The sequence below is a fragment of the Sphaeramia orbicularis genome, chromosome 16 (assembly GCF_902148855.1).
Source record: "Sphaeramia orbicularis chromosome 16, fSphaOr1.1, whole genome shotgun sequence".
Classification (NCBI taxonomy): Eukaryota; Metazoa; Chordata; class Actinopteri; order Kurtiformes; family Apogonidae; genus Sphaeramia; species Sphaeramia orbicularis.
In genome coordinates, this window is record NC_043972.1 from 35,693,669 (window position 1) to 35,718,633 (window position 24,965).

Here is a 24,965-nt window from a genome sequence, read left to right on the forward strand (position 1 = left end):
TGAAATGCCGCCTCCTTAAAACCAGACCACGATTGAACTGGAAATATCAGGTATGGAAGATGAAGTTACAGTTTGGTAACTTCTCGCCTCAAAGGTTACAGAGACAATCGGGACGCAACAGGTTGCGATACAGCTAACTAGCATTAGCTACCTGGCTAATATCAGTCAGTCACTTCGTGTAAAAAAAAAGGCAACTCGCGTTTTCATTGTAAGTTTCGATGTTGGTGAACTAAATTGTTGATATGTAGATCTATTAATTAAGTTGTCAAAGTAACTAGATAACAACGATAACCCACCGTATGGACTAAAACTCCAGTCATGCTAACTAGCTAATGATACATGTCATTACATGATTATGGTGCAATGCTAACCGATAAGTGGTAACCACAACATTTGAGGTGGCTAATAAGTATGAGTCACACTTGTGTACATGTTACTCTACCCATAGATTAAATGTTATAACATCGGTAAAATGTTTTCTTACCAGATAGTCAATAGTGTACTCTATTAATGTAAATAAGGATTTTAGGAACAGCCAACAATCAAAAATAAAACATCATTAATAAATTAACAAAAGTAAAAGTTGCTTTTTAATTTAAAAATTATACTGATTTTGCAGGGCTGACCTGACTGCACACACGTTCACTTTTATTCATGAATGAGAATATATTATGGACATCCTTGAACTTGTGGGTGTACTGTCGAAGGAGATAATATTTTGAACATATATTATTGTTACATTTATAGACATGACAATATTAAGTCATGTGATGCTCAAAAATTAAAGTGAAACAACATAGCCTTTTCCAGTCACTACTGCATGTCATCACAGAGACAACACTGCATTTATAACTGAATTGCTTATTGTTCATTTGTGTAGTCTGTGTAATTCACTGCAGTACAGACTCTTACCCTGCAACCTCAGCCACCAAGTCATTCCCACTTTGTTTGCTAATGAAATGAGAGCATTGTTTCTCAGGGACAGCAGATATTGGGTCAGCTACACTGTGGTGAATAGATGAGATGTGCTGGGGGGTTGCCCATAGCTAGGTCAGTCCCTGGCATAGTTAGCTGACTGCAACAGTAATGGGGCCGTGTTGTGAATATTGTATAACCATGCTTTTTTTCCCCCTCAAAATTAGGAGAAAAGTTACTGTGTATTGTGATCCTGTTGCCTTTCACAGCAGTGACCACCTAACATGTCTTCACGTTTGGCTTCCTCTCTTTATGTGTTTAAACAGGAACTCAACTATTGGCCTCAGTTCCTGTCAGCATCAGCCATGTCGTGCCGGGATATCCACGCTACCAACGCTTTGCCTTCATTATTGCTTTTGTGTCTGTAGGAGGGATTGCTGTGGCAGCATTAATCCCACAGTGGCGAGTTACAAGACTTGTCACTTTCAATCGCAATGCCAAGAATATCAGTGTGTATGATGGGCTGTGGGCAAAATGTGTGAAGCAGGATGGCTATTCAGGATGCTACTACTATGATTCAGAGGTATTTCTTGTGGAAATTTGTTCTTCTCAGAAATCATTTTACATTTTATTTTTAAATGTCCTAATATCTGTCTCTTTATATTGCTAGTGGTACTCTAAAGTGGACCAGCTGGACTTGCGGCTACTTCAGTTCTGCCTACCTACAGGCCTGCTGTTTGGCTCTTTAGCCTTACTGCTATGCATGGCAGGAATGTGTAAGACCTGCTGCTGTTCTGATAAGCCGGAACCAGACATTAAGACCACACGATTCCTGGTCAACAGTGCAGGATGCCACCTGGTGGCCGGGATGTTCTTGTTCCTGGGTGGAGCTATCGCCATTGCACCCTCTGTGTGGTTCCTGTTCCGTACCAAGGAGATGAACAAAAGATATGACAACATTTTCTCTGATGGCTTTGCTGCGTATGTATCCATCGGCTGCTCTGGAGGGTTGATGCTTGCTGCCCTGCTCATGTTCATGTGGTACTGTATGTGTAAGAAGTTGCCTTCACCATTCTGGTTGCCCCTGCCCTCCATGCCTACCTCTCTGTCCACTCAGCCACTCACTGCTAATGGATATCCCCCTTCCCCAGTCTACGGTCCTCAGCCATTCCCCCCACAGACATATCCTCCCACAGTAATCGATGCCCAGGCTTATGTGCCCTCCCAGGGCTATGCCCAAAGTGTAGCTACTCCTGCACCACCACAGGTGTACATGTCTCAGATTTCTGCTCCAGATGGGTATGGGTCAGAGGTGGGAGGGACCCAGGCATACAGCTATGCTCCTTCACAAAGTTATGCTCCCTCACAAAGTTATGCTCCATCACAAAGTTATGCTCCATCTCAGGGCTACACATCCAGCTATGCTGGCCACCGCTACTCCACCCGATCACGAATGTCTGCTATCGAGATCGACATTCCTGTGCTGACTCAGGGACAGTGAGAGGCTGAAAACCTTAGCACACTGAAGCCTTCTGTCTGTATGCATCAATGAAACTCACCTCTGATGCAGCTAACAGAACATGATAGATGGAATTTAATAATATTAGAGCTATATAAAGCACATAGAGTGAGTTTTCAAGTATTTGTTCAGTCAGTCCAGGTCTGTAAGTTGATTTAAAGGGAAGAGAAGCTGTGACAGTAACCCTGGAGGTACTACAGTATATAAAGGATTTCTGTCACTAAAGCACTGGAGCAAACACTGCATGGAGCTTAGTACTGCATAGAACATAGACTTTTACATCAGCATTTTCACTATTTCACCAGCAGAATGGGATGGCCTGTTTCTCACATACCACAGCGGCCAACAGGACCAACTTGAACAAAGTCCTACTCTGGCTAGTGAAGCCTTTTAACTGGCAGGGCAAAAGGGCAAAACACTATATTACTGTTACTGTTCTATGTTCAACCACAAGCTGCTTGTTGTTCTTTCTTTTTGGGAGGTCTTCTGTAACACTGGCTTTACTAACTTTAAATCTACTTAAATATCTTACAGGACATTTAACTGAATCATTTTGTGTCTTTTGACTATTGTGTAATATGAATTGTGTTGTTGTCACAGTGCCCTATGAAGAGCAGCTGTTATAGATGTTAAATGCACTAAAATGAAGTGAATACTGTGCCAGTTTTACACTGCCTTTGTTAACTGATTTTTTCTAATGTATTGCCTCTAACAGAAATGAATCACTAACATGTTAAGTCAAACATACATTTTATCTGTGTTACATTTATTGTGCTAATGTAGTTTTGATCCTGTGTAGAAATCTGATTAGTGGTTTTAACAATTGTTAAGCCAAATTTTACAGTTTAAATGTTGCCTTTTGTTTTGTATCCTGAGCACTGATTAAGAGTCTTATGTGTCATTTTTGTTTTAGGTATTGTAAAAGAAGGTATTGTTAATGAAGTGATTTTTTTTATATTACAATCATGTTCAATTAAAAAAAAAATACATTACAGGGCATTTATGTGTGTTTGCATCTTGCACCAGACATTACATAACCATAACCAACCAAGAACTCAGTAGACATTACGGAAACAGAGATAAATCCTAATTCAGACTAAATGTCTTCATGTGCATTATTTGTCCACTTTCTCCTGTTTGGCAAAAAGCTTAGAATCTGAGTAACATGTTGTGAATGAATTTCATACTGAGAGAAGAGAGACTGCTCCAATGATGGATTCAGCTGGTTACATATTTATCCATTTTCAGTTTAACTGAGTTTTAGAAACAAATGGCCTGTGAAGTTCTGATTTCCCGAAAATGTTTTATTGTTAAATGTCCTTGTCTTCCCATTACAATGACTTGACTCAGTGAGGAGATATTTAAGAGCTGAAGTGCCTTAAAATTATTGAATGATTTATTGATAAAGCACCATTAGGAGTTAGCTTAGCACATGATCATTTTAATCAGTAAAAATAATTGATAATTTTCTGTTGTAAGAGTAAGGACTACATGCAGTACAGAAAATGTATTGTAATGATGGTTGACCTATAAGCAAAGTCTTTTTAGCCTGAAAAACTATTGAAAAGTACTTACTTTCCACAAACAGTTTTCTGTTTTATTGCAAAATATTTAAATTACAAGACAGGCAGTAAAAAATAACCAGAGGAAATTAAGGCCAGTGATCATCCCCCTATTAAAATAAAGCTTTTAGCATGTTACTTAGCGCTCCAGTGATTTGTCTTTGAAGTAGTCCAGGCGGACTGAGCGTCTGAATTAACAGCCACCCGTCTGAATTCCAGTCGTCATAATTGGATCCAACTCTTACTTTGATGTAGTGTTTTAATGTTTGCTGAGAGCAGGCTGATTATGTATTAGACTTTAATTAAAGAAGTGTTTGATAGCGGCTGGTATTAAATGTAGCAGACACACACAGATCCATCCATCATTATTAGAGCATTTACTGCTGAATTAACTGTTGTTACACCATGTTTCTATCACCAGCATCCTCTTTGTTTCCCACATCTTTGCACTCAACCAATCACCTATCTGCACACACAGTTAAAAAATACACACACAACATATAGACTCAGCAGGGTGTGTGTAGCGATGGAGATTAAAGGTCTAAACACAGATGGCTTTCATATGTCGTGCTACAAAGAGACAGGGGCGGAGCCTGGGTTGCCAAGGGAGATGGACCTCAGACACAGACTGCCGGCTCATGAATATAGAGCAGGGAGGGGTGTCACGCTCTTCATTCTGTCTCTTTCTCTCTGCATGTGTGAATGAACTGGTCCAGGTTTAGTAACATGACATTGGCTTAAGGCCATGGGGAGACCCCCTCTCTTATTCCATCAGCTCCATCCCACACTCTGCTCTGTTTCCAAAATCCTCCCTTTGGCACCTTGTGGAACCACCCCCTGTCCTACAACCTGCCACAAGGCCAAATGCACCACTACCCCCATCAGCACACCCTACTTCCATCTTCCATCTTCACATCCCCACCCCCTCCCTTTGAGCCGCCCATCCAGACTTTCCTTATTTAGACTCTGTAGACCATCCCACTGGGTTTTTCCTTTGATTTGTTACCTGTCTATAGAAAAAAAGTGCTGTTTTTTAATATACGAATACAATTTATGATTGGTGTGTACATGTATGTACATATATTGAATTTCTATAAGTAGTGAAACCATATATGTACAAATTGTATATGAAAGCAGTTATAAATTGGGACAATTCCATAGATTGACATACAGCACTTGCTTAACCCATAGAAAATATCAGTGTTTTGTGGAGCACCTTACCACAAAAAGGCCATATTTATCCTATTGATAGTTTAATGTAGACTACTTTAAAATTAGAGAAAGACACACAGACACACATTCACACATTTTCTGATTACATAATGATATCTCAACTGAACTAATCTTAGTATCTACAGCAGTGGTTCTCAATCTTTTTCTATCGGCTCCCCCTTTGGCGGACAAAAAATCTCAAGGCCCCCCTCAACCCCAACAACATTGTAACAGTGGTGCAATTATACCTTTTATCAAAAGAAACATCATTATCATAACAATACTTTTTGCTTTTCCTTGAGTAATTTGTTGTGCAAATTAAAAATAACTTCGATTTTTGCTTGAACAATACAAATAAACTCAACAAATTGCTCCCTCAGACTATATTTTTCCAAATAAAAATAGGAAATGCGCAATTATTATACAACTATAACAATTAAGTTCCTTTTTTTAGAACAACAAACAAATTTTGATAACGAAGATGAACATTTTAACAATAATAACACATTCCTTTCTGTTAATGATTTTAAAAGTATCATGGAGAATGCAGTGAAGGAGGAATGTCACTGTTTTTCTTGATGCCATTATGGTTGAATAGTTGTTATTGTGTTTTATAGTTCATTGTGTATCATGTATGTGTTTTGTATTGTTTGGACTTTGTATGGCTGCTGCCTTGGTCAGGTCTCCCATGCAAAAGAGATTTTTAATCTCAATGGGACTTCCTGGTTAAATAAAGGTAAAATAAATAAATAAAATAACTGGTTGCAATGAGCCCATTTTGCATAACTCAGAACATTAAAGTGCAAACTATACAAACTGTGCAAAAACAGAAACACTGCACATTTTTCTTTTCCAGTCCAGTCCTTGTCCATTCTCCAAACCTAAACTCTTCGTCTTGTCTCGTGACAGATCACCATGGCAGTAGATTTGTTTGTTGTACGTCCCTAAAATGAGTCCAGGGTGCTCCGATGCTAAAACATTACTTCCACCTGACACATGTTCTAACCTGAAAAAAAAAAAAAAAAAACACCAAGGAGAGATCCCATCCCCCCCTGGAGGCGGGGGTGGGGGGGGGGGGGGGGGGGATCTACAGTAACACTGATCTACAGTAACATTGTTTGGTAGTTTTATGGCTTTTTTTCTGATGACAACCACAGGTCACTGCATATTGTCTTTCCTACCATAACATGTATTTCAACATCTTTTCCTCCCTTTGTGTACAGTAACCTAAATATACTTTAAATATTTTGACTATTAACAAGGTATTCTAGTTTTATTTCACAAAAAAATACTTGGAAAAAATTATAAATTTCCTCAAATGATTTAAAACTCCTTAACCACCGTCGTCACACAAAACTCAGACCCCCAGGACCTGAGAAAACAAATGTATTTAGTATCCAGAGGATGTATGTAATAATATGATATTCCTTTATGGGTAACATCATTTTTTTTGATGTGGAGACAAATGTGTCACATATTACATTTCCTGATGGGATCTCTGATTAGGTTTATGTCAATTGTAACATTAATGCTATGATATATATGTTGACAAGAACGTAATGGATGAAAATCTAAATATTGTTTTGTTGTTTTCCATCCTGTGCACTGATCAAGAGTCTGGAACATTTTGACTTGACCTGCAGGGAGGATCTGAGGTCTGCAGCAGTATTTACCAACATCATCACAAAACACGGTTTCTATGGATGTTTACAGAGATGGGAAGAGACTAAGTCTTGGCCCTCACTTAAAAGTGAAACTAGAAGGCTGCTGGGACGTCACCACAGGAGCACTGAAGTGCAGGTGGAGTTGAAAGGTGTCCAAACCCACAACCATATGGTGTTTTCTGCATACGCAAGCCACCATCACACATCCTCCCCCAAGATGGACTGCACACACACACTCATACGGACACTTACTAGAGGTGCAAGATTTATCAGCCACATAGCAACCGAGAACATCACATTCTTAACTTATTAACTTTAATTTTGTGTTGTGTCCACAACTGTGGCCTACAACAGCACATGCCTATTTTCATAACATGATGAAACACATTAAAATCAAGTGGGATGCATAAAGGTGACACGGGCAGCTTGTACAGGACACACTTCGCTAATGTCCTGCATAACTTTTTGCCTTGGCAGAAGACGGGCAGATGGAGTTACCATATGGCTGACAGGAGCCATGCCGACTTTTCATCTCAACACAAACCACACGCGATTATGTCATTTTTTGTATAATCTCAATTACATCATAACATTCAGAATGAGTGATATGGGCCATTATCGATGAACAAGACTGACCTGACACACCTTTTTAATATGATGCTATGACACACTATTTTCTCCCACCATTTGCATCAGTGTGTCATGAGAGCACTTTGTAACAGACACCCATGAGTTTGTCTGACAACAAAAATCAGCCTCGTAGAGAGAGCAGTAGGAAGGGGAGGAAGTGATACATACAATGAGAGTGAAACTGAGGATGATGAGCCAAGAGACGCAGACGGGGAGAGACAGTTGGGATGGACTACGGCCTGCAGGGAGCAGTCATCCACAGCTCAGTCCTGACACACTGACAGCCACGGCTGGGCTTGGGGGCAGCACAGGCTCCAGCATTGTCATTCAACAGGGATTTCCCCACCTAACGAGCCAAAGCCAACACTGCCAATGGAGTTATAAGTTAACTACGTGCCAAAGGGCTTCAGGGCTATGATTTTAATAAATAAAGTATAGCTCCATTATATCTAATAAGTATAATACAGTCATTTTAGTTCAATTTGTTTTATTGTCCTCATTTGCCAGGACACAAACAGGAAAGTTCTGCTTTTATTGTACAAAATCTTAGAGTTAAAAAGTTAAATGTAGATGAGAAGAATGCCATCTATTAGGCAGAATCTGAGATATGTATATTTCATTCTACAATCTTCTGTCTTTTTATATCTATTACCAACAGATGTCTGCTCTGCTACTAAATTAGTTTTTCTAATGATCAGTTTTTAATGTTCTGCAGTGTTTTGTAGTCCCATATGGAACCAGTCAAATATTTGTCAAGACATGAATAAATACTAAACTCACTATTCTTTATCCTACAAAGGAAAACTCATCTCATTTTTATGTGCATTTTACGTCAGTGTGTCTCTCTGAATGAAAGTGACTGACCAAAAGAGGGTGACCAAGATTACAGTATATCTGAAGAGCAGCACTGCAGCTATATTCAGTTAAGAGTTAAGATCTTTCTCTCTCGTCGCTTGAATAATTCATCCTCTCCAGAAAACACTGGAGAGAAGTGACAGATGCAGAGATGAAGAGACAAGAAAAGGAGGGATTGAAGAAGAAATGCAAGAGAGCAGAGAACTCTGGCAGTGAGCTGAAGCATATTTTTCTGTCTAAGTTATTCTCTGCAAATGTAGAATATGCTATTCCCTCTTCTAAATTCAGATTTAATCTCTTATAAATGTGTTATTGTAACTACCATTACAAACTAATTGTTTCCTCTCATTTTGCGGAGAATACAATGACACACTATGAAGTTATAGTAAATGTATTATCCCAACAGTTGTTGTGTTTTACGCTCTTCTTCATCATTCCTTTGTGTACCCGACTGCTTCAATCACTCATCCTTTATTTTTCCTCTGTGGACACGCCTCTTCTCAGTGCTGATTTTTCTCTTTACATCCATCCATCTTTAGTCTCCATTGGCACTAAAAATGTCATATGGGAATGAATCTTAAGCAGCTGTGGGCAGAAGCCTGTCCTCACTCATGACTGCACGTTCACACTTCCACAGACAAGGACATAAACACAGACACAAGTCTCTGACCTCTCTTATCGCACCCTCTATTATCCCTTCCTGATTAATAGACACACACTTATTCTGAACATTTTAATTAGAGGAGAAAAGGGGCTTTCACACATAGTATGAGCTTCTTCTGTCTCACTCATGCTGAAGGTGTCTGTAGACAATCTCAGATCTGTCCTTTCATTACGATTATAATGCCTGTAATTATTATCTAAATGGCTTTAAGCTTTTCTGCTCTTTGCCGGCTTTGTAACTGAGCAAATCCTTCTGTCCTGAGACCTATGTGCACCCAGTCTGGGTTCATCAGCAAAAGTGCCAAAGCCTGGTGGTGATTTGTAACCGATGCTCGCACAATAACAGTCCTGTGTGGGAGTCCTGTAATACCGGGAAATCTACTCTCACTTATCATCGGTGGTGCACACAGCCCGGTGCAGATTATCCAGCCACTCACAATTCAACAGAAGTGAGAGGCAGCTGGATATGAAAACATGGAGTGTGCACAAAAGCCACATGGAGCATATATATTTTTGTGTACTTTGTGTAAAATACTCACATCACTGCTGCCCTGTCCTCCAGGTTCAATCCTGTAGGTGTGATTGCCATCGAAAAACATCCCACTAAAGAAAGAAAGAGGCAGGGAAAGCAGAGGGAGAGACATCAGGGAGAGGAGATATCAGCACCAGTTGTTTTATTCATCACTAAATGGAATAATGTATCCAGACTGAACTCCTCCTCACCTATCAATGTGATAGATTAGCAATTTCGGTTCTTGCTCAGGGTGTATAATGTATTATTGGGGCATTTTTCAGAATAATAACTGTAATGCACTCCTACAACGTGCAGTTTTGGACAGAATCCTCCTGTCCTCTCTGCTGCATTTGGCATATATACAGATTTGGCAGGGTGGAGGATAATATACAATGAAAGGTCATCTAATCATCTCAAAGAATGCCCCCACACAGCATAACTTAAAGGTCACCCACTAGGCATTTGGACTGGTTGACTGTTGTTGATTTGCTTTGTTGCAGTGACTCATACTGATCTGAAAGGAGTGTGTTCAGTAGAAAAACAACCAGTGCAAACCCTTTTATCCCATTTAACATTTATTGGAAAATATAATGACTTCAAGTGCACATCCACTCACTGCACACTTAAAAACTAAATACATTGATCCCATGAATGTAAAGCCTGTGAAAGAAATGGGTCACGACACACATCATTTCAGACAAGCAATCACTTTAAAAAGTCAGAGATCCACTTGTCATTTCACAGCCAGCTCAAGGTCTTTAAGCCTCTGTGTGTGCACACGTGCAAAGGACAAAATCCATTAATTAACCTTATCATGAGCTTTTAAGAGATTGGACGGGGTCAAATGGTGAAGTTGGACGGTAAAACACTGCAGGTACAACACAATCTGCCTTTCTCTTCTAACTCTCTGGTCGCTAACAGACAAAATTCCCAGAGTATCCTAAAACAAGTGGAGCTGTAGTGATTTTAAAGCTTTTAATTTATGTTTTAATTAGTTTTAATGTTGTCCGGGAAGTAGGAGACCAAAGTGTTCAGGCTGACAACATTTACTATTACGTGTATTTCCTTTAAATCAAATGTGATGTATGTATCTGAGATAAAAGGCAGTGGATATGAGACAGAGAGAAGGATGTATATTATGGTAAACATCTGACTCAGCATAAGGGAAATACTCTCTCTGTAATGTCTAACCCCCTGACACGACTACGCACTCCCTTAATTCCATCTCCCACACACACACACACACACACACACACACACTCTGCAGGCGTACACTGTATCCATGGGTGTGTCTCTGTCTTATTTATCGAGCACTCTTATGTATTATTTTCCACATTTCACAGAGAAAACCTACATACACAAGCATACTGAGGACTACATGTTTATCTTGTTTCTATGATTAATGTATGCCCTACTTTTCTTTCCTCTTCTTATTATTATTATATGAATATAATTTGCTGTGTTGACAAATTCCCAAGCATGTAGCCATAAAGCAAACATTAGGCTTCCTCATAACTTATTCCACAAGAATCAGTAGAACTGTGTCTTATTCCAGTAATTTACACTTATTTATTGGTTCTTCCATGTTGAAAATGATGGTTAACCCATAAAGACCCACCCAGTGCTATTTTTGTGGCAGTTCTCAAATGAATTTTTCTCTATATCTAACCTTTCTTATGTGATTTATCCCCATTTATTAGGGTTTGTATTTTTTACGTTTTTCAGTGTAAATCATGTATTTTCCTATATTCATTTTATTGATCATGTAGATGTTCATAAAAGCTCAGATTAAAGTTGAGGGTTATTATATCAGAAACAGAGAAAACTGAAGAAAATGTGACTTTTTTAAGTAAGACATATCATGAACTGAACATAAACTAAGTGTGTCCATCCACTGTCATTGATCCAACTCCATGGGTTTTACTGGTGAATCAATGTTGTAGAAGATGACGGTGTTTCCACTTTAATTATGGAACCTCTGAACGTCCAAATGGGTCATATCTGATGACAATGACAAACTGCATTTTACAACAATTATTTACATGTATTGATAGAATTAGGGAATCAACAAGTATTAAACAGTTTAGATCAGTAGATGGTTTTGGTCGTAGGTCAATGTTTGGGTCTTTATGGGTTAAAACACAATATAAACAGTTGAATTAAGTTTATAGCAGAAAAGTGATACAAAATATAATATACAGTCGCGGAAAAAATTATTAGACTACCCTTGTTTTCTTCAATTTCTTGTTCATTTTAATGCCTGGTACAATTAAAGGTACATTTGTTCAGACAGATATAATGATAACAACAATAATAGCTCATAAAAGTTTATTTAAGAGCTGATATCTAACCAAATAATCAAAGTCACTTCAGTTCTTACATCAGTATCTATGGCATTGTACTGCCAAAAACAGTGCTTTTGGGCATTCGAATGTTTTCTTTTCTGTCTGTTTCAGTAACATGATACACACAGGAGTTAGTACTTGATTGCATGACCAGTGTTTTTGATAACTTTTGATGGTCTAATAATTTTTTCTGTGACTGTATACACCATCAATAAACAGATGTGATTTTAAGGATAAGTCTCTGCGTTCATTATGAATCTAGAAGCTTTAATTTTGTTATCATGACCTGTCAAACAAGTCAAATTACAAACAGCTTTGTATAATTTTAGAAAAAGATGATGAGCACATTTTATAGTCATTTTACAGCAGGAAGCATTCCACTCTTCCCTTATGTAGAAAAATCACTGTCATACATACAATATACAAATGTCCCATTATTAGGATTAAAGTTTAATGAACACTGAGTCCCCACGGTGCAAACACTGACAGTACAATGAATGAGGAGAGGGAACATATACAGATGATATTTGCACTTACTGTAATCCATGACAGGTAGAGAGCGCCACAAAGGAATGAGGAACATCTCTGACCTTCCCTTGATAGTAGCAGTGCTCTCCTCCCTGTGAACAAAAAGTATAACACACATTATAATACACACATGGCAGCCTCCTGAAATGTCTCCTACGCTCACGTGTGAGTCAAACATTGGACTCGCTGCATTCATTATCATATTCCATCAGGAAAAGAGTCCAGAGATAAATCACACAGAACTCATTTGCTAAAGTACAAACAGTATGAATGGTCTAGTGTACGTGCACGAATTATGTGTCTTATTTTTTACTTTGAACTTAACCCACTCGTATCCTCACAGCTCAGTGTAAAGTGGTCTTTGCTGTCACATCCCCAGCCTCTTTCCAGCTGTAGCCACTTTTACATACTTTTAGGGAATTTTCATAGAGAAAAATATTCTGTAACTTCTCCCTTTTGCAGTGTAACATCACTGAAATAGCCTTTAAACATCAGTGGTCTTCTGTTGGTTATACAACAGCATTATTTGTCCAACTCAGAGTTCTTTTTTTTGTTTTTTAGCTATATTTTTGCTTCAAATTTTCACTTTTTTTATGCTTTGCAGAAAACAAACACATATAGACCATAACCAACAAGCAAACATAACATCTAGGTCAATCAGATGTGTATCACAGCAACACAGGTACAAGGTACTTAAAAATAGACAGCAGTGACAATAATAGTTGGAATAAGTCGAGCACTTGTGCAAAATCACATAGTTCTCCATTTCAGGTAATAATTCTAGTTTCAAGAACTCTTTTTTGATGAAAATATGGTTGTCATTTACCGTTCTATAGTTGTATAGAGGCATTGCTTGTCTTGGTTATCTTTAATTATTCATCTTAGAAGTTCAATACCGTTACAGCTTCACTAAAATTACAAAAGTATGGTTGACCCTTTATCGAGCAAGTGATAAAGTATTTTTGGTCATTTGTGCATATATTACAAGACAGTGATAGCAAAAGTAACACTGAGGACAGTGAGGCAACAATTTCAGGTCCAGTGTGGTCTACAGGGTCTGTAAGATCCACCTCTGCATGAACAGTGAGTGTACCTGCTTTGTTAGGTACCACGAAGTAATGGTACTAATGTAAGGAATGATGTTCGAAGGGATAATGTGGATGTGGACAGGAGTCTGGATCAGCACTTACATTGGTTTAATGTTCTAAAAGTGATGTTCTAATGTTCTAAAATACATGTTCCTTTCACCTTACAAGTGTTTTTCTTGTATTTTTATATATTTACTTCTTATTTTTTGTTTTGTTTTTTTGCCACTTGCAGGAAAGGAACCAAATATGGTAACTTCATTGGCCTTGATTTTCTACATTACAATAAACTTTTTTTTTTTTTTTTAAATTTCACAAAAGTAGTAAAGTCTTGTTAGGTCCTCCAGTAACACACAAAATTTTGAATTTTAGAGTATTTCAATGAGAGCCCTATAAAGAGTTAAAGATTACATTATATAAAGCTAGAGCACAGATTTACACATGACTACATCATTGGTCACTCAAACACAGATCTTTCCTCCCTGTCAACCACTAACTGTACTTTCAGTCTCCATCTCTCTGCAGTATATGCGTGTGCCGTGTGCATTTCCTCTTCTCTTTGCACACATAAATACACATTTATTTTCTATAGATCTGTATGATGTCTAAGTGCTGTGCAGGCTCTCTTCCTGGTCCATTTCTCGTTGCCTAACAGCCATTAGGCAGGAAGCTTGTCTCCCTGAGGAAACACAGCTTTTATCTGAGGATCAATTTCTGCACTACAGTCTGATGTTGCGCACAGAAACGCAGCCACGTCCACTTGTAAGTCCAGGACTCAGTGACTAGGGCTTCGTCTTAATCCCTGCCTATCTGATGGGTTCGTGCGAGGAGAATGTAATTATTTATGTTTGTAAAACTACATGGGGAAAATGTATGCTGAAGGCAAAAACATAAGCATCTTGGTTTCAGGATTTCCAAGTTTAACATGAGTGAGGCTGGATGATGGGACCTGGCGAACCATCTACTTTTTATTTCTAGCTCTCTCTCTCCCTCTCATTGTATTCTATGTATTTTTTCTGTCACTATTATTTGTCAATAACTTTTGTGTAGCTTGTGCTTTCTCCTTTCTCTCCCTGCTCTGATCTCTGGGTATCTCTCTCTCTGGAGCTGTTGTCCTAATGTGTGGTTCTGGTTTTCGACCCTGCCTGCTGTTTGTCCATGTTGTCCAGTGTCTGTGTTGTTTATTGTTCTTTCTCTACACTCTTATTTTCTCTTTCTTTTGTCCACTGACCCCAGCTGATCGAGGCAGATGGCCACCTACCTGGAGCCCAGTTCTGTCTTTTTTTTCTTCTATAAAAAAGTTTTTCCTCCCCACTGTCGCCTTGGACTTGTTCTTAGAGGATTTTGCAGGCTTTTCTCTCAGTGCAGTATTTTCAAGGCCTTGATCTGATTTTGTTAAATCCCGTGAGATAATCATGAAGTGTGTGTGGTGCTGCATTAATAAAAATGAATTGAACTGTATAGTTTGGTAATAGACAGATGCAGACACACATTAAACTATACAATAAAATGGAAGCTTTGTCATGTTAAAGGAGGAAAGGATCCAGCTGTGGTCACATTATCATGCTGATGTCAAAAACAAATATGTAACGAAGTTCAAGATTAGCCCTTAAGCAGGAGTATAGTCTGTAGTTCGATGAAAATTCTATTTCCACATATTTAACAAACTCTTGCCCAGATTTCCAGACTGACTGGTAGATTTCTCAGACCGTATTTGACATTGAAGCACAATAGCAAAATTTTTATGCTACAACTGTTAGCATATACAGTATATGACATTCAGACTGTATACTTGTAAAATAATTTCCAGAAGATTACAGGTAATACAAATCACTTAACACAAAACCTCTAGATGATGTGTTCTTTCTCAATGAAACGATACAATATAAGGAAAAACACCACTGGGCTACTGCTGATTATTTTCATCATCAGTTTATCTGTAGATTATTCAACAACTAATGGATTAAATTTATACACAAAATGGCTGAAAAGAGTAAAAAGTGTTGTTTTTTAATTGTGATTTTTAGTGTAACCCATAAAGACCCAATACGTTTAGTGGCAGTTCCCAAATGAATTGTTCTCTATATTTAACCTTTCTTAAGTGATTTATCCCGATTTATTGTAATATTATCCTCTGTGTTTTGAGGTATTTTAGTTTAAATCATGTATTTTTCAATGTTTAATTCACTTATTATGTAAATGTTCATTAAAGCTCAGAGTAAAGTTGAGAGTTAATATATAAAAAACACAGGAACCTGAAGAAAAAGTGACTTTTTCTGTCAAATCTATCACTAACTGAACATAAATCAAGTGTGTCCATCCATTGTCATTGATCAAACTCCAAGGGTTTTACTGGTGAATCAATGTTGTAGAAGATGACGGTGTTTCCATGTTCACTACAGAGCCTCTGAACATCCAAATGGGTCATATCTGATGACCGTGAAAAGATGACAAAGTACATTTTACACTAATTATTTACATATATTGATAGGATCGGTGAATCAACAGGCATTAAACAGTTTAGATCAGTAGGTGGTTTTGGTCTGTGGTGGATGTTTGGGTCTTTGTGGGTTAAGTCCACACATCAGATCATTCATTCACTTTCCAAACTGTTTAGAGAAAATCATCAGTTCATCACAGTACTGACATACAAAGACCATCAGCCATTGACTCTCACATTCACACCTACGGGTGATTTAGAGTCACTATTTAACAGATTAAAGTACATGATTTCGGGCGATGGGAGGATCCTAGGGTACCCCCAGACAACCCACGCAGACACTGAAGAACATATAAACTCCAAACAGAGTAAACTAATATCATCAATCAATTATCAAAAGAAAATTTCCCATTAATCTTCATTCATATTCATTGCAGCTCTGCTCGTATCTTTAAAGGGATATTTTGCACAAGCTGGTGCTAACCCATTTACACTAAGAGCTAGGAGAAGGTATGTGATCTCACTGTGTGATATGAGTACGTGTGCGCAGTCCTCATCTGCATCAGTTGAATTATAAAAGTGACACTGAACAAGCCATGTGGAATTTAATGTATTTTTTCTTTGTTGTTACAATTTTCAGCTCCTTCTCAGGCCTCAATTATGTCACTCATAACATCATTTCTAATCAAATGAGGGCAAAATGTATCACCCTGTTTTTCTCTATTTCTCCATTATTTCATCCAAGACTAGAGCAGATTCAGTAGAGGCGTTAGTAGAAAAGGAGACTGGATTGACTAATATGACAGAGATGGGAAAAAAAGCACCTACTAGACACTGGATGGATGGACTGAATACATACACACACATATATACCCAATATACAAAACAAATACCCTAACATTATGTGCAGTGCAGCACATTTGACTAATGCAACTACAAGTCTAATAACTGTCATTAATTTATCTATCAAATGTTATCTATTAAGCCTCATATAGTAACTGCATATAACCACATATTTCCAATCATATATACTTCTTATGTCTTAGTTTTATTACTTTGTGTTTAACTTTGATGTCATGTTTTATGGCTATGTTTTGATTTTGTAACCACTTTGCTAATGCTAATGTCATTGATCACTTAAGTACTCAGAGGTTTGTTACAGTCAATACCACTGTCTTACAGTTGGACTATTGTTGAATGTAATGACAATCACGTTTATAAGTATTAAGTATACCTGTATAATCAATGTAAGCCTTGAGTGATTCCCCATAATATACTGTATATATGAAATACAAAATGCATTTCTTGGGGGCGGGGGGGGGGGGGGGGTCAAAAGGGAATTTTTACCTAGTAAATGAAATGATCCAGCTTCTTTGCCCTTACTTGCATTAATTGGTGATTGTGGTTATGTCCCTGAAATCAAGGGGGAATGTTGTGAGATATTTGTCTTAAACTGTCCCTAAATTACCTGACTTTCAAGTCCTGAATTGACCTGAGTTTAATGTGTTAAACTGACTGAGAACTGAGTCGATATCAGATTCTCTGCAGTGTATTTTTTATGATGAATCCTGGTAACTACACGCGAGATTGTCTTTATAAAGTCTTGCTATGTCCTACTAAATTGAGCCCATGTGTCGTGTCTTTACTTTTGAGTTTCCTCCACCACGACAGGAGTTTGAAATAAAGAGGCAGGAAAGAGTGAGGGTGAAGCAGGAGTTATTTATAAGCAGCGCTGTGCTCTACTAGCCCAGCGTCTCTGCTCTGCCTGTCGCCCTGAACCTTCTGCTCTACTTCTCATCAAAGCAAGAAACACCCAAGACCCAGTGCTGTGGGTACATCCTCAATGTGTGTGCTACTAAATTGGTCCAGTCTGCTTTCTCTTAAGACCCATATGAGTGTAATTTATCATCTAATCTGGACAACAACACAATGCACAATGAAGAGGTCAGCGTAAAACAGTGGGTAAACAAGTAGGACACTCTGACCTCTAAACCGCTAGGAAAGTTTTACTGTATTAATTAAATAATGATGAAAGTTAAGAAAAATGAGCAAATCATACTTTGTATTTTACTATTCATGAGACGCAGACTTCTATAAATATATACATATGTATGCATATAATCTTTGTTTTAACAGTCCCTGTATTACCACCTTTATCTAAATATATGGTAAATTATAGTATTCTTTTGGGTAAATAAATATATAGATGCAAAAATACTACAGAGGACAGTAGCAAAAATAATATAATATAATATAATATAATATAATATAATAAAAAGACCATCACAATGGTTTAGGTCTGTTAAAATTCAGAAGTTCTTATTAAGTTTCTTCTGGGAAAGTAGATGATAAGCTCTAAAAAACATCTCTGTTACACATCAACTCAGGTTTCTTCATTTTCTGTGTTTTCTGCAAAAACATAACTGCATAGTATAATTTATCATATATTGATTGACTTAATACCTCACAATTATTAAAGGAAAGATTAACCACATATTTACAACTATGCTGGCTGTTTACCCGACCTTATAAAACACCCTTTAATGCCTTATTCTGTAAACCCATATTCTACAGCTACTACAGTTTTCACTCAGTAACCTCCTCATTAGTGCTTAATGATGTGGGCATTGTTATCACTTTGTACAATAACCATCAGTGGGCAGCAAAGAGGTTAAAGAGGGGAAACATCTGTGGACCATGTTGGAATTGACTGTTTACTCTTTAACATGTTACTCATTGAATTTAGTTTGTCTGATGATCCATAAATAAAGTCAATCCATCAATTAATCAATCGTTGTACAATACAGTCATAATGACTAATGAAGCGCCGCTGGGCTATTAATTAATTACTTAATTAATGGTTATTGTGCGTATGTTCATAGAAAGTGTCTGAGGACATTTTTTATACTAATATTTCTCTCAGTAGCACTGCTCTATATCTCCTTAATGAAATAAATAATGCAAACAACACTATAACAACTAATTCAAAAGGGAAAGGTTGCATGTTTGATTTACGGGATTTTAGTGGATTTGCATTATATTTATCTTTTATTGTGACCGTTGAGAAAAATGCTGCTAAATTCTCATTAGTTTGTAACAATGGCAATAAAATTCTATTCTATTCTATTCTATTCTATTCTATTCTATTCTATTCTATTCTATTCTATTCTATTCTATTCTACTCTATTCTATTCTATTAATTCAAATTGGAAAGAAATAAAAATGACAATAATAAATATTCCTTTAAAGAATGGATGATAGAGTGAAAATTAAAACCAAACAAAAGTAAATTAAAATAAATCAGAACTGATAAATACTTATTAAAAAGTCAGCTCAATCAATATTTCATTTGTTGTACATGATATGAGATCGTTTCTTAGGCAAGTTCAAGAATCAGCTCCATATTTCAGTGAACCTTCTGTGGGACAAATAAAGCTGAGGGTGCCTGTTCATCACTTGCTGTTTTATGCATAATTTCAGTGCAGCTTGATGATGCCGCTGTTTTTTTCTACTGTCCAGCAGTAATTCTCCATCCTGTTAACAGGGGAAACTGTGCAGTAATGAACTGTGGCAATTCATCTTTCCTTCTTTAGGGATAATTCCCAACATAGATCACAAAAAAGAAAAAAAAGAAAAAGAAGAAATTAAACATGTCTGATCCTTGTCTATATGAAAACAACGGGACAATAGAAGCTCATAATTTAGTTTTATCATACAGCATCTGTCATTTTCATATTCATCTGCCACATATTTAATTAGCAGACTTACACAAAAGGAACCAGTCCTGTGTGAAACTACAAATACTTATTGAATTAATTTGTAGAATTATCGGTACTGTGATATAGGGATTTTCCACATCAGTCACCACTGATACAATAGTTCAGATCACTCAGAGCGTCTAGATTTGCATCAGTAATTCAATTTAGCTTATGTGGAAAGTTTTCTGTAGGTCTTGCTCAACATATCATATGGTTGAAACAAACTAAACTTAGAATAACTGCTTAAAAATATTACATTTTAATGCTATTGAAACGACTTTCCACTTATATGTTGTTGCTTGCAAATTACAGGTCAGATAAACATGGTTCTGTTTCACAATAATTCACCGCTGCAGATGGTTTTCAGCTTTGTTTTGTGGATTCATCCTGCATTGGACTTCAGAAATACGACAGTTGTACAGTATGTGTGACCTTTTCTAATGTATTAAGGACAAAACTGAAGATCAGAGCAGACATTCTGACCTCCATAGTGAGCAGTTTGTCTCATATTCATGTCCCTGAACAGCAGCCATTATGAAGAGACATAGTATGGAATATGTCATCCTTTTGTCTGTTTAGAAGGGAATATTCTGGATGTCTGTCAGCAGAGTGAACCACTTCACAGAAACACTGCATTCATGTCTTAACATAATTACAAATGCCCATATCCCACGCTACGAGGTGTAATAATATGGATAAATCTCTTTAGAGTATCTAATATCTGACTAATCTGCTTCTTAGCTGAGTAAATCCTGACCATTATAATCTCTCCACTTATGTGATGTAATGTGATGCCACGTTGGGTGTCCTGTAACCCAAGTCGAGATTTTAAAGGATTATCACAGCGATCTTAATGTAATGTTAGTTAAAGGTTTAGACCACAGCTCCTGTATTACTGGGGTCATTTGAGATCTTAGCTGAATTAGCTGGCTGGATGGGTGTGATTTCTCTTTGTGTGCAAACTAAAACATTGATTAACCAATAAAAGGCTAAAAGAGGAGAACCTACTGCGTCCAGAGGAAACGGCAGCTGTGATACTTCTACAGTTGCAGCCAAGGTTAGATGTATATCAAAGGCAAGGGCAGGAAACACCCCACACTGATGCAGACATTGGGCATTAATGTGTACGCTGTTTCTCCATATGGGCGAAGTCAAGGGAAGGTTAACATCTGGCCAAAAAAAAAAAAATTACAATAATCTACAACAAACTTATATTTTTGGGAAGGTAATTACTTACATTTTCAGGAAAATGTATTTTGAATTGAGAAAAAATTTGTGAAAAAAAATTTGAGGAGTTTTATGAGCGTGAATGTTTGGAAAGTGACAAAGTTTTCTGCCGTCATTCTGGGTTAATTTTATAAACTCTCATAAATAAACTGAATTTATTCCAAATACATTGATATTTGACTATTATATTATTTATGTCATATTCTAAACACACAGTGTTTAAAATAAATAAATGCATATATCTATGCAAAATACATTAGAATATAATGTTAATATTATTTGTATGTTGTAAATATTGTAAAACAAAATGTATAAGATATTGATAATTGAAATTAAAAAAATGTTTAATTTGATATTTACTTTTGTTGTCCACCCGTGACGTTTTTGGCTTTGTCCATCAGAGATGCTGCCATTTGTCAAAACTCTTGCTATTTAGGTAGGATAGAATATTTTTTTCCTCTAACCAATTATTAGATTGTAAAAGAGAGGGTTTAAAGTTTACACTGAATACATTTTAGGATGAGAATGTCATAGGAACTTCACTTCAGAGAACTTGGTAATTCTTGCAAAAAACAGACGTTAATTTTTTGTCCATCCGTGACACAGTAGTCTTTGATATTTTTCATTTAAAAATAATTGAAACAAAATTTTGCCCTTTGAGTATGTTTAAGATGGCATTTAGACCTTTCCAATTATGTGTAATATTTGTCTTAAACTTGTCTGGTTCAAAAGTTATGAATCAAAAAGTTGTCGGCTGTCCATCCGTGACGCCCTTGATCTCGCCCACATACTTTATTATCGTAATATTCAGTGGTGGACTCTAACGAAGTAAAAGTACTTTCTTACTGTCCTTAAGTACATTTTTTATGTATCTGTACTTTACTTAAGTAAATTTATGGAGGGGTACTTTTTACATTTACTTCACTACACTTTAGAGCTGGTATCTGTACTTTTTACTCCACTAGTTTTCGAATTATGTTTGCATTACACACTACTTTTGTTTTCATCTTCTTTTTGTAAATTGCTTGTTTTACCATGCGCACAAAGTGCTGTGCAACTGTACCCATCACTGTAATCAAGCTGTAGAGGTACAGCTGGATTGGTCTTCTCTCCCAATTAAAAAAAACTTTGAAAATCAACTCTTTCTGAAGTTGAATCATAAATACCGGTGTAAGAGTGAAAATGGGAAATGCTAATAACAAGCAAATACTCTGGGGTAAACATAAGCACAGTAATAGTAAATGCATGTTTACGACAATGTTACACAGACATGGTTTTAGTATGTCCTTACATAATTACTGTATGATTGTTTTCATATATAAGTTTACAGTAATGTTAAGTTGATATTCTGTTATCAGGGATTCCGCCTAGGGGGGCGCTTTTCTGCGAGACGGGAGACTGAGGAGGGAGACAAGGAGTGGACTTGTCTGTACTGTGCATTGGAGCTCACTTTAAAGTTATGAGAAAGAAAGACCCTGTACCTGTTCTGATTTGTTCCTTCATACACACACCCACGTCACTTACACTGGTAATATTCAGATGTAGAAATGTCTGGCCTGTTGGGTTGATAACTATGCCAGAAGATTCTGTTTATTGTGGGTCGTCTTTACAGTTTGAGACCAGAACTTGTTATGCTTCTGTTTATAGTGCTCAGTACTAAATAAGGTGAGCAGTCTGTTTTAATGCTGGTTCTGTCTTTATATATTTACCAAACATCCAATTCCATCACTTTTAATCAATATATTTAGATTATTAAGTATAATGATTGAATCTGGATCAAATACTTTTCCTCTTTACTTTTAAAGTACATTTTAAAATGAGTACTTTTGTAGTTTTACTTATGTACATTTTTCCCTAGATACTTTTACTTAAGTCAGTTTTTTGCCCCTGTATCTGTACTTTTACTTAAAGGTGTGGGAGACTTTCATGATGAATTTTTCATCAAATCTGTAAAACCTGCAGGCGGCAGCAGCAGCGTGAACCTCCCTGCAGCGGCAGCGCGAGCCTCCGTTTCCCACAGTGCACGTCGCGACAAAATAATTCCGAAGATGCCCGAGTTACCGCCCAGCTCTGAATGTAAACACACAGGTTTGTTTGTGGTGGATGGCGCTTCGAAATTGTTCACCGTAATGCAAGAGATTCAGGTGAGTCCTCACAGAAAGACTTACAGATTCGTGATACTTAGGCTATGACCGAGGTTTTACAGATTTGATGAAAAATTCATCACAAAAGTCTCCCGCACCTTTAAGTAAAAGAAGTGAGTACTTCATCCACCACTGTTAATATTGCACTGTAACTTGGCATTAATAGAGGCTGTAATTATCTCTATCCACACCCAGACTGCACTCATATATGCAAGGTGGGACACAAAAAAGCAAAAGGATCATTTTTGTTGCATGCACTGGGACCACAGGAGCAGGAGAGATGATAGATGACCTTTGACCTTGACGGCAATAATCAGCAATAGCAAATCCCATGAAAATCAAAACCAGCTATAAAACGTCCCTTCTGTCTTTTACCAGCTTTAAACTTAAAAATAATGTTTGTGCTTACTGGATTCAGGTCTTTCATTGCTAAAGGGAGGCTGGGCTACAAAACAATAATCACAAATATCATCATATAATTTCATATTGTGATGAATGTTATTGTATTAAACATTTTTCTTTTGTCTTTAAGGTTAGTTTGCTTTACATTGTCAACTTAAACACTTCTAAAATGTTTCATAATTTGTTTTTACTAAACTTTTTTAAAAATAATAACATTTCTTTAACCATAAAATTGTCTGAGATGTTCTTCCTCTAAATATCTGTAACATTTGTCATGTTCTGACCATAAATGATTATTTCAATCCACAAATAACAATCTAGTTTCTACTACTCTCACTCAGGCAGAAAAATAAGTCATTTACATCATTTACACTAGTAAGAACAACAACTGGCATGAACATTTTTATCATGACAATATTTCAAGTCCACAGAAATGGGAAGTCCTACAAGCTGTAGGTGTGATATCTCCCAGTGTTTTTGTTTATTTAGTTTATATGAGCAACTGTAGCAGCAGTATGGCTTAAAATAAACTGCACTTTCTGTTTTTATCATGAGTAATGATGTAACTGTGTTTTAGGATTTTCAGACAACAAAGCTAAGGCTGAGTTTGGCAAATGTAGGTTCAGGACCCAAAATGGGTTATGTAAAACACATGTGGAGGAAACTCACACATTCAAGTTGCAAAACAATGTAATGTGAATTTATTTTCCTCCATCCATTCATAGCAGAACTTGTCAATTTTAGCCACAAATTTTCTTACTCACTATGACTGTCATGCTCACTTGAAACTCACAAGCTTAAACTGTAATTATTCATTCAATACAGTGACAATTTATGATGCATTTATGTATGATCGGGTCCCAGTGGAGAATCCAGATTTCTGTTTTGGGCTTTTATATGAAGTAGTTTGACAGCCTCTGCTCTATGTTAACAGCCCTATCAAACATAATAAACACAGATTTGAGACGTTTCATTGAGTTTGGTGATTGAATACTGTTTTACTGATGAAAGTCTAATAAAATGTTTAGAATGTATATGGAAGTTCCTCTCATTGTTTTACAGTTGCAGTTATTCAGGTGTGCAGTAACTGTTACTTAATGATTTATCCATTAAAATATAGGCAAACTGTACTGGTTGAATCAATCAGAATCAGAATACTTTAGTAACCCATAAAGACCCAGTGCTACGTTGTGGCAGTCCCCAGATGATTTTTCTGTATATTTAACATCAGGTGAAAATCAGGTATTTTTCTATATTTAATTCACTGATCATGTAGATGTTCATACAAGCTCAGATTAAAGTTGAGAGTTATCATATCAAACACAGAGAAAAGTGAAGAAAAAGTGACTTTTCAGCAAAATATGTCAATAAAAAAAATAATTTAAAAAAAAAGTGTGTCCATCCACTGTCATTGATCCAACTCCATGGATTTTGCTGGTGAATCAATGTTGTAGAAGATGATGGTGTTTCCATGTTCACTACAGAGCCTCTGAACGTCCAAA

At 36.9% G+C, this 24,965-nt stretch overlaps 2 protein-coding genes across 3 annotated transcripts in view; one reads left to right on the forward strand and one right to left on the reverse strand.

The window, feature by feature from the left end:
- Positions 1-24,965, reverse strand: part of adam22 (ADAM metallopeptidase domain 22) — a 72,999-nt gene that overhangs the window by 25,754 nt on the left and 22,280 nt on the right. For both annotated transcript variants that reach the window (XM_030158317.1, XM_030158318.1), the window contains exons 5-6: positions 12,417-12,499; positions 9,560-9,623 (exon numbers count right to left, since the gene is read on the reverse strand). In XM_030158317.1, coding sequence (XP_030014177.1) covers positions 9,560-9,623; positions 12,417-12,499 — 147 coding nt within the window. The remainder of the gene's footprint in view (positions 1-9,559; positions 9,624-12,416; positions 12,500-24,965) is intronic.
- Positions 1,245-3,426, forward strand: cldn12 (claudin 12). Its single transcript, XM_030158323.1, is given in 3 exon segments — positions 1,245-1,308; positions 1,311-1,498; positions 1,586-3,426. Coding segments are annotated over 3 exon segments (1,047 nt in total). The 5' UTR covers positions 1,245-1,280; the 3' UTR covers positions 2,417-3,426.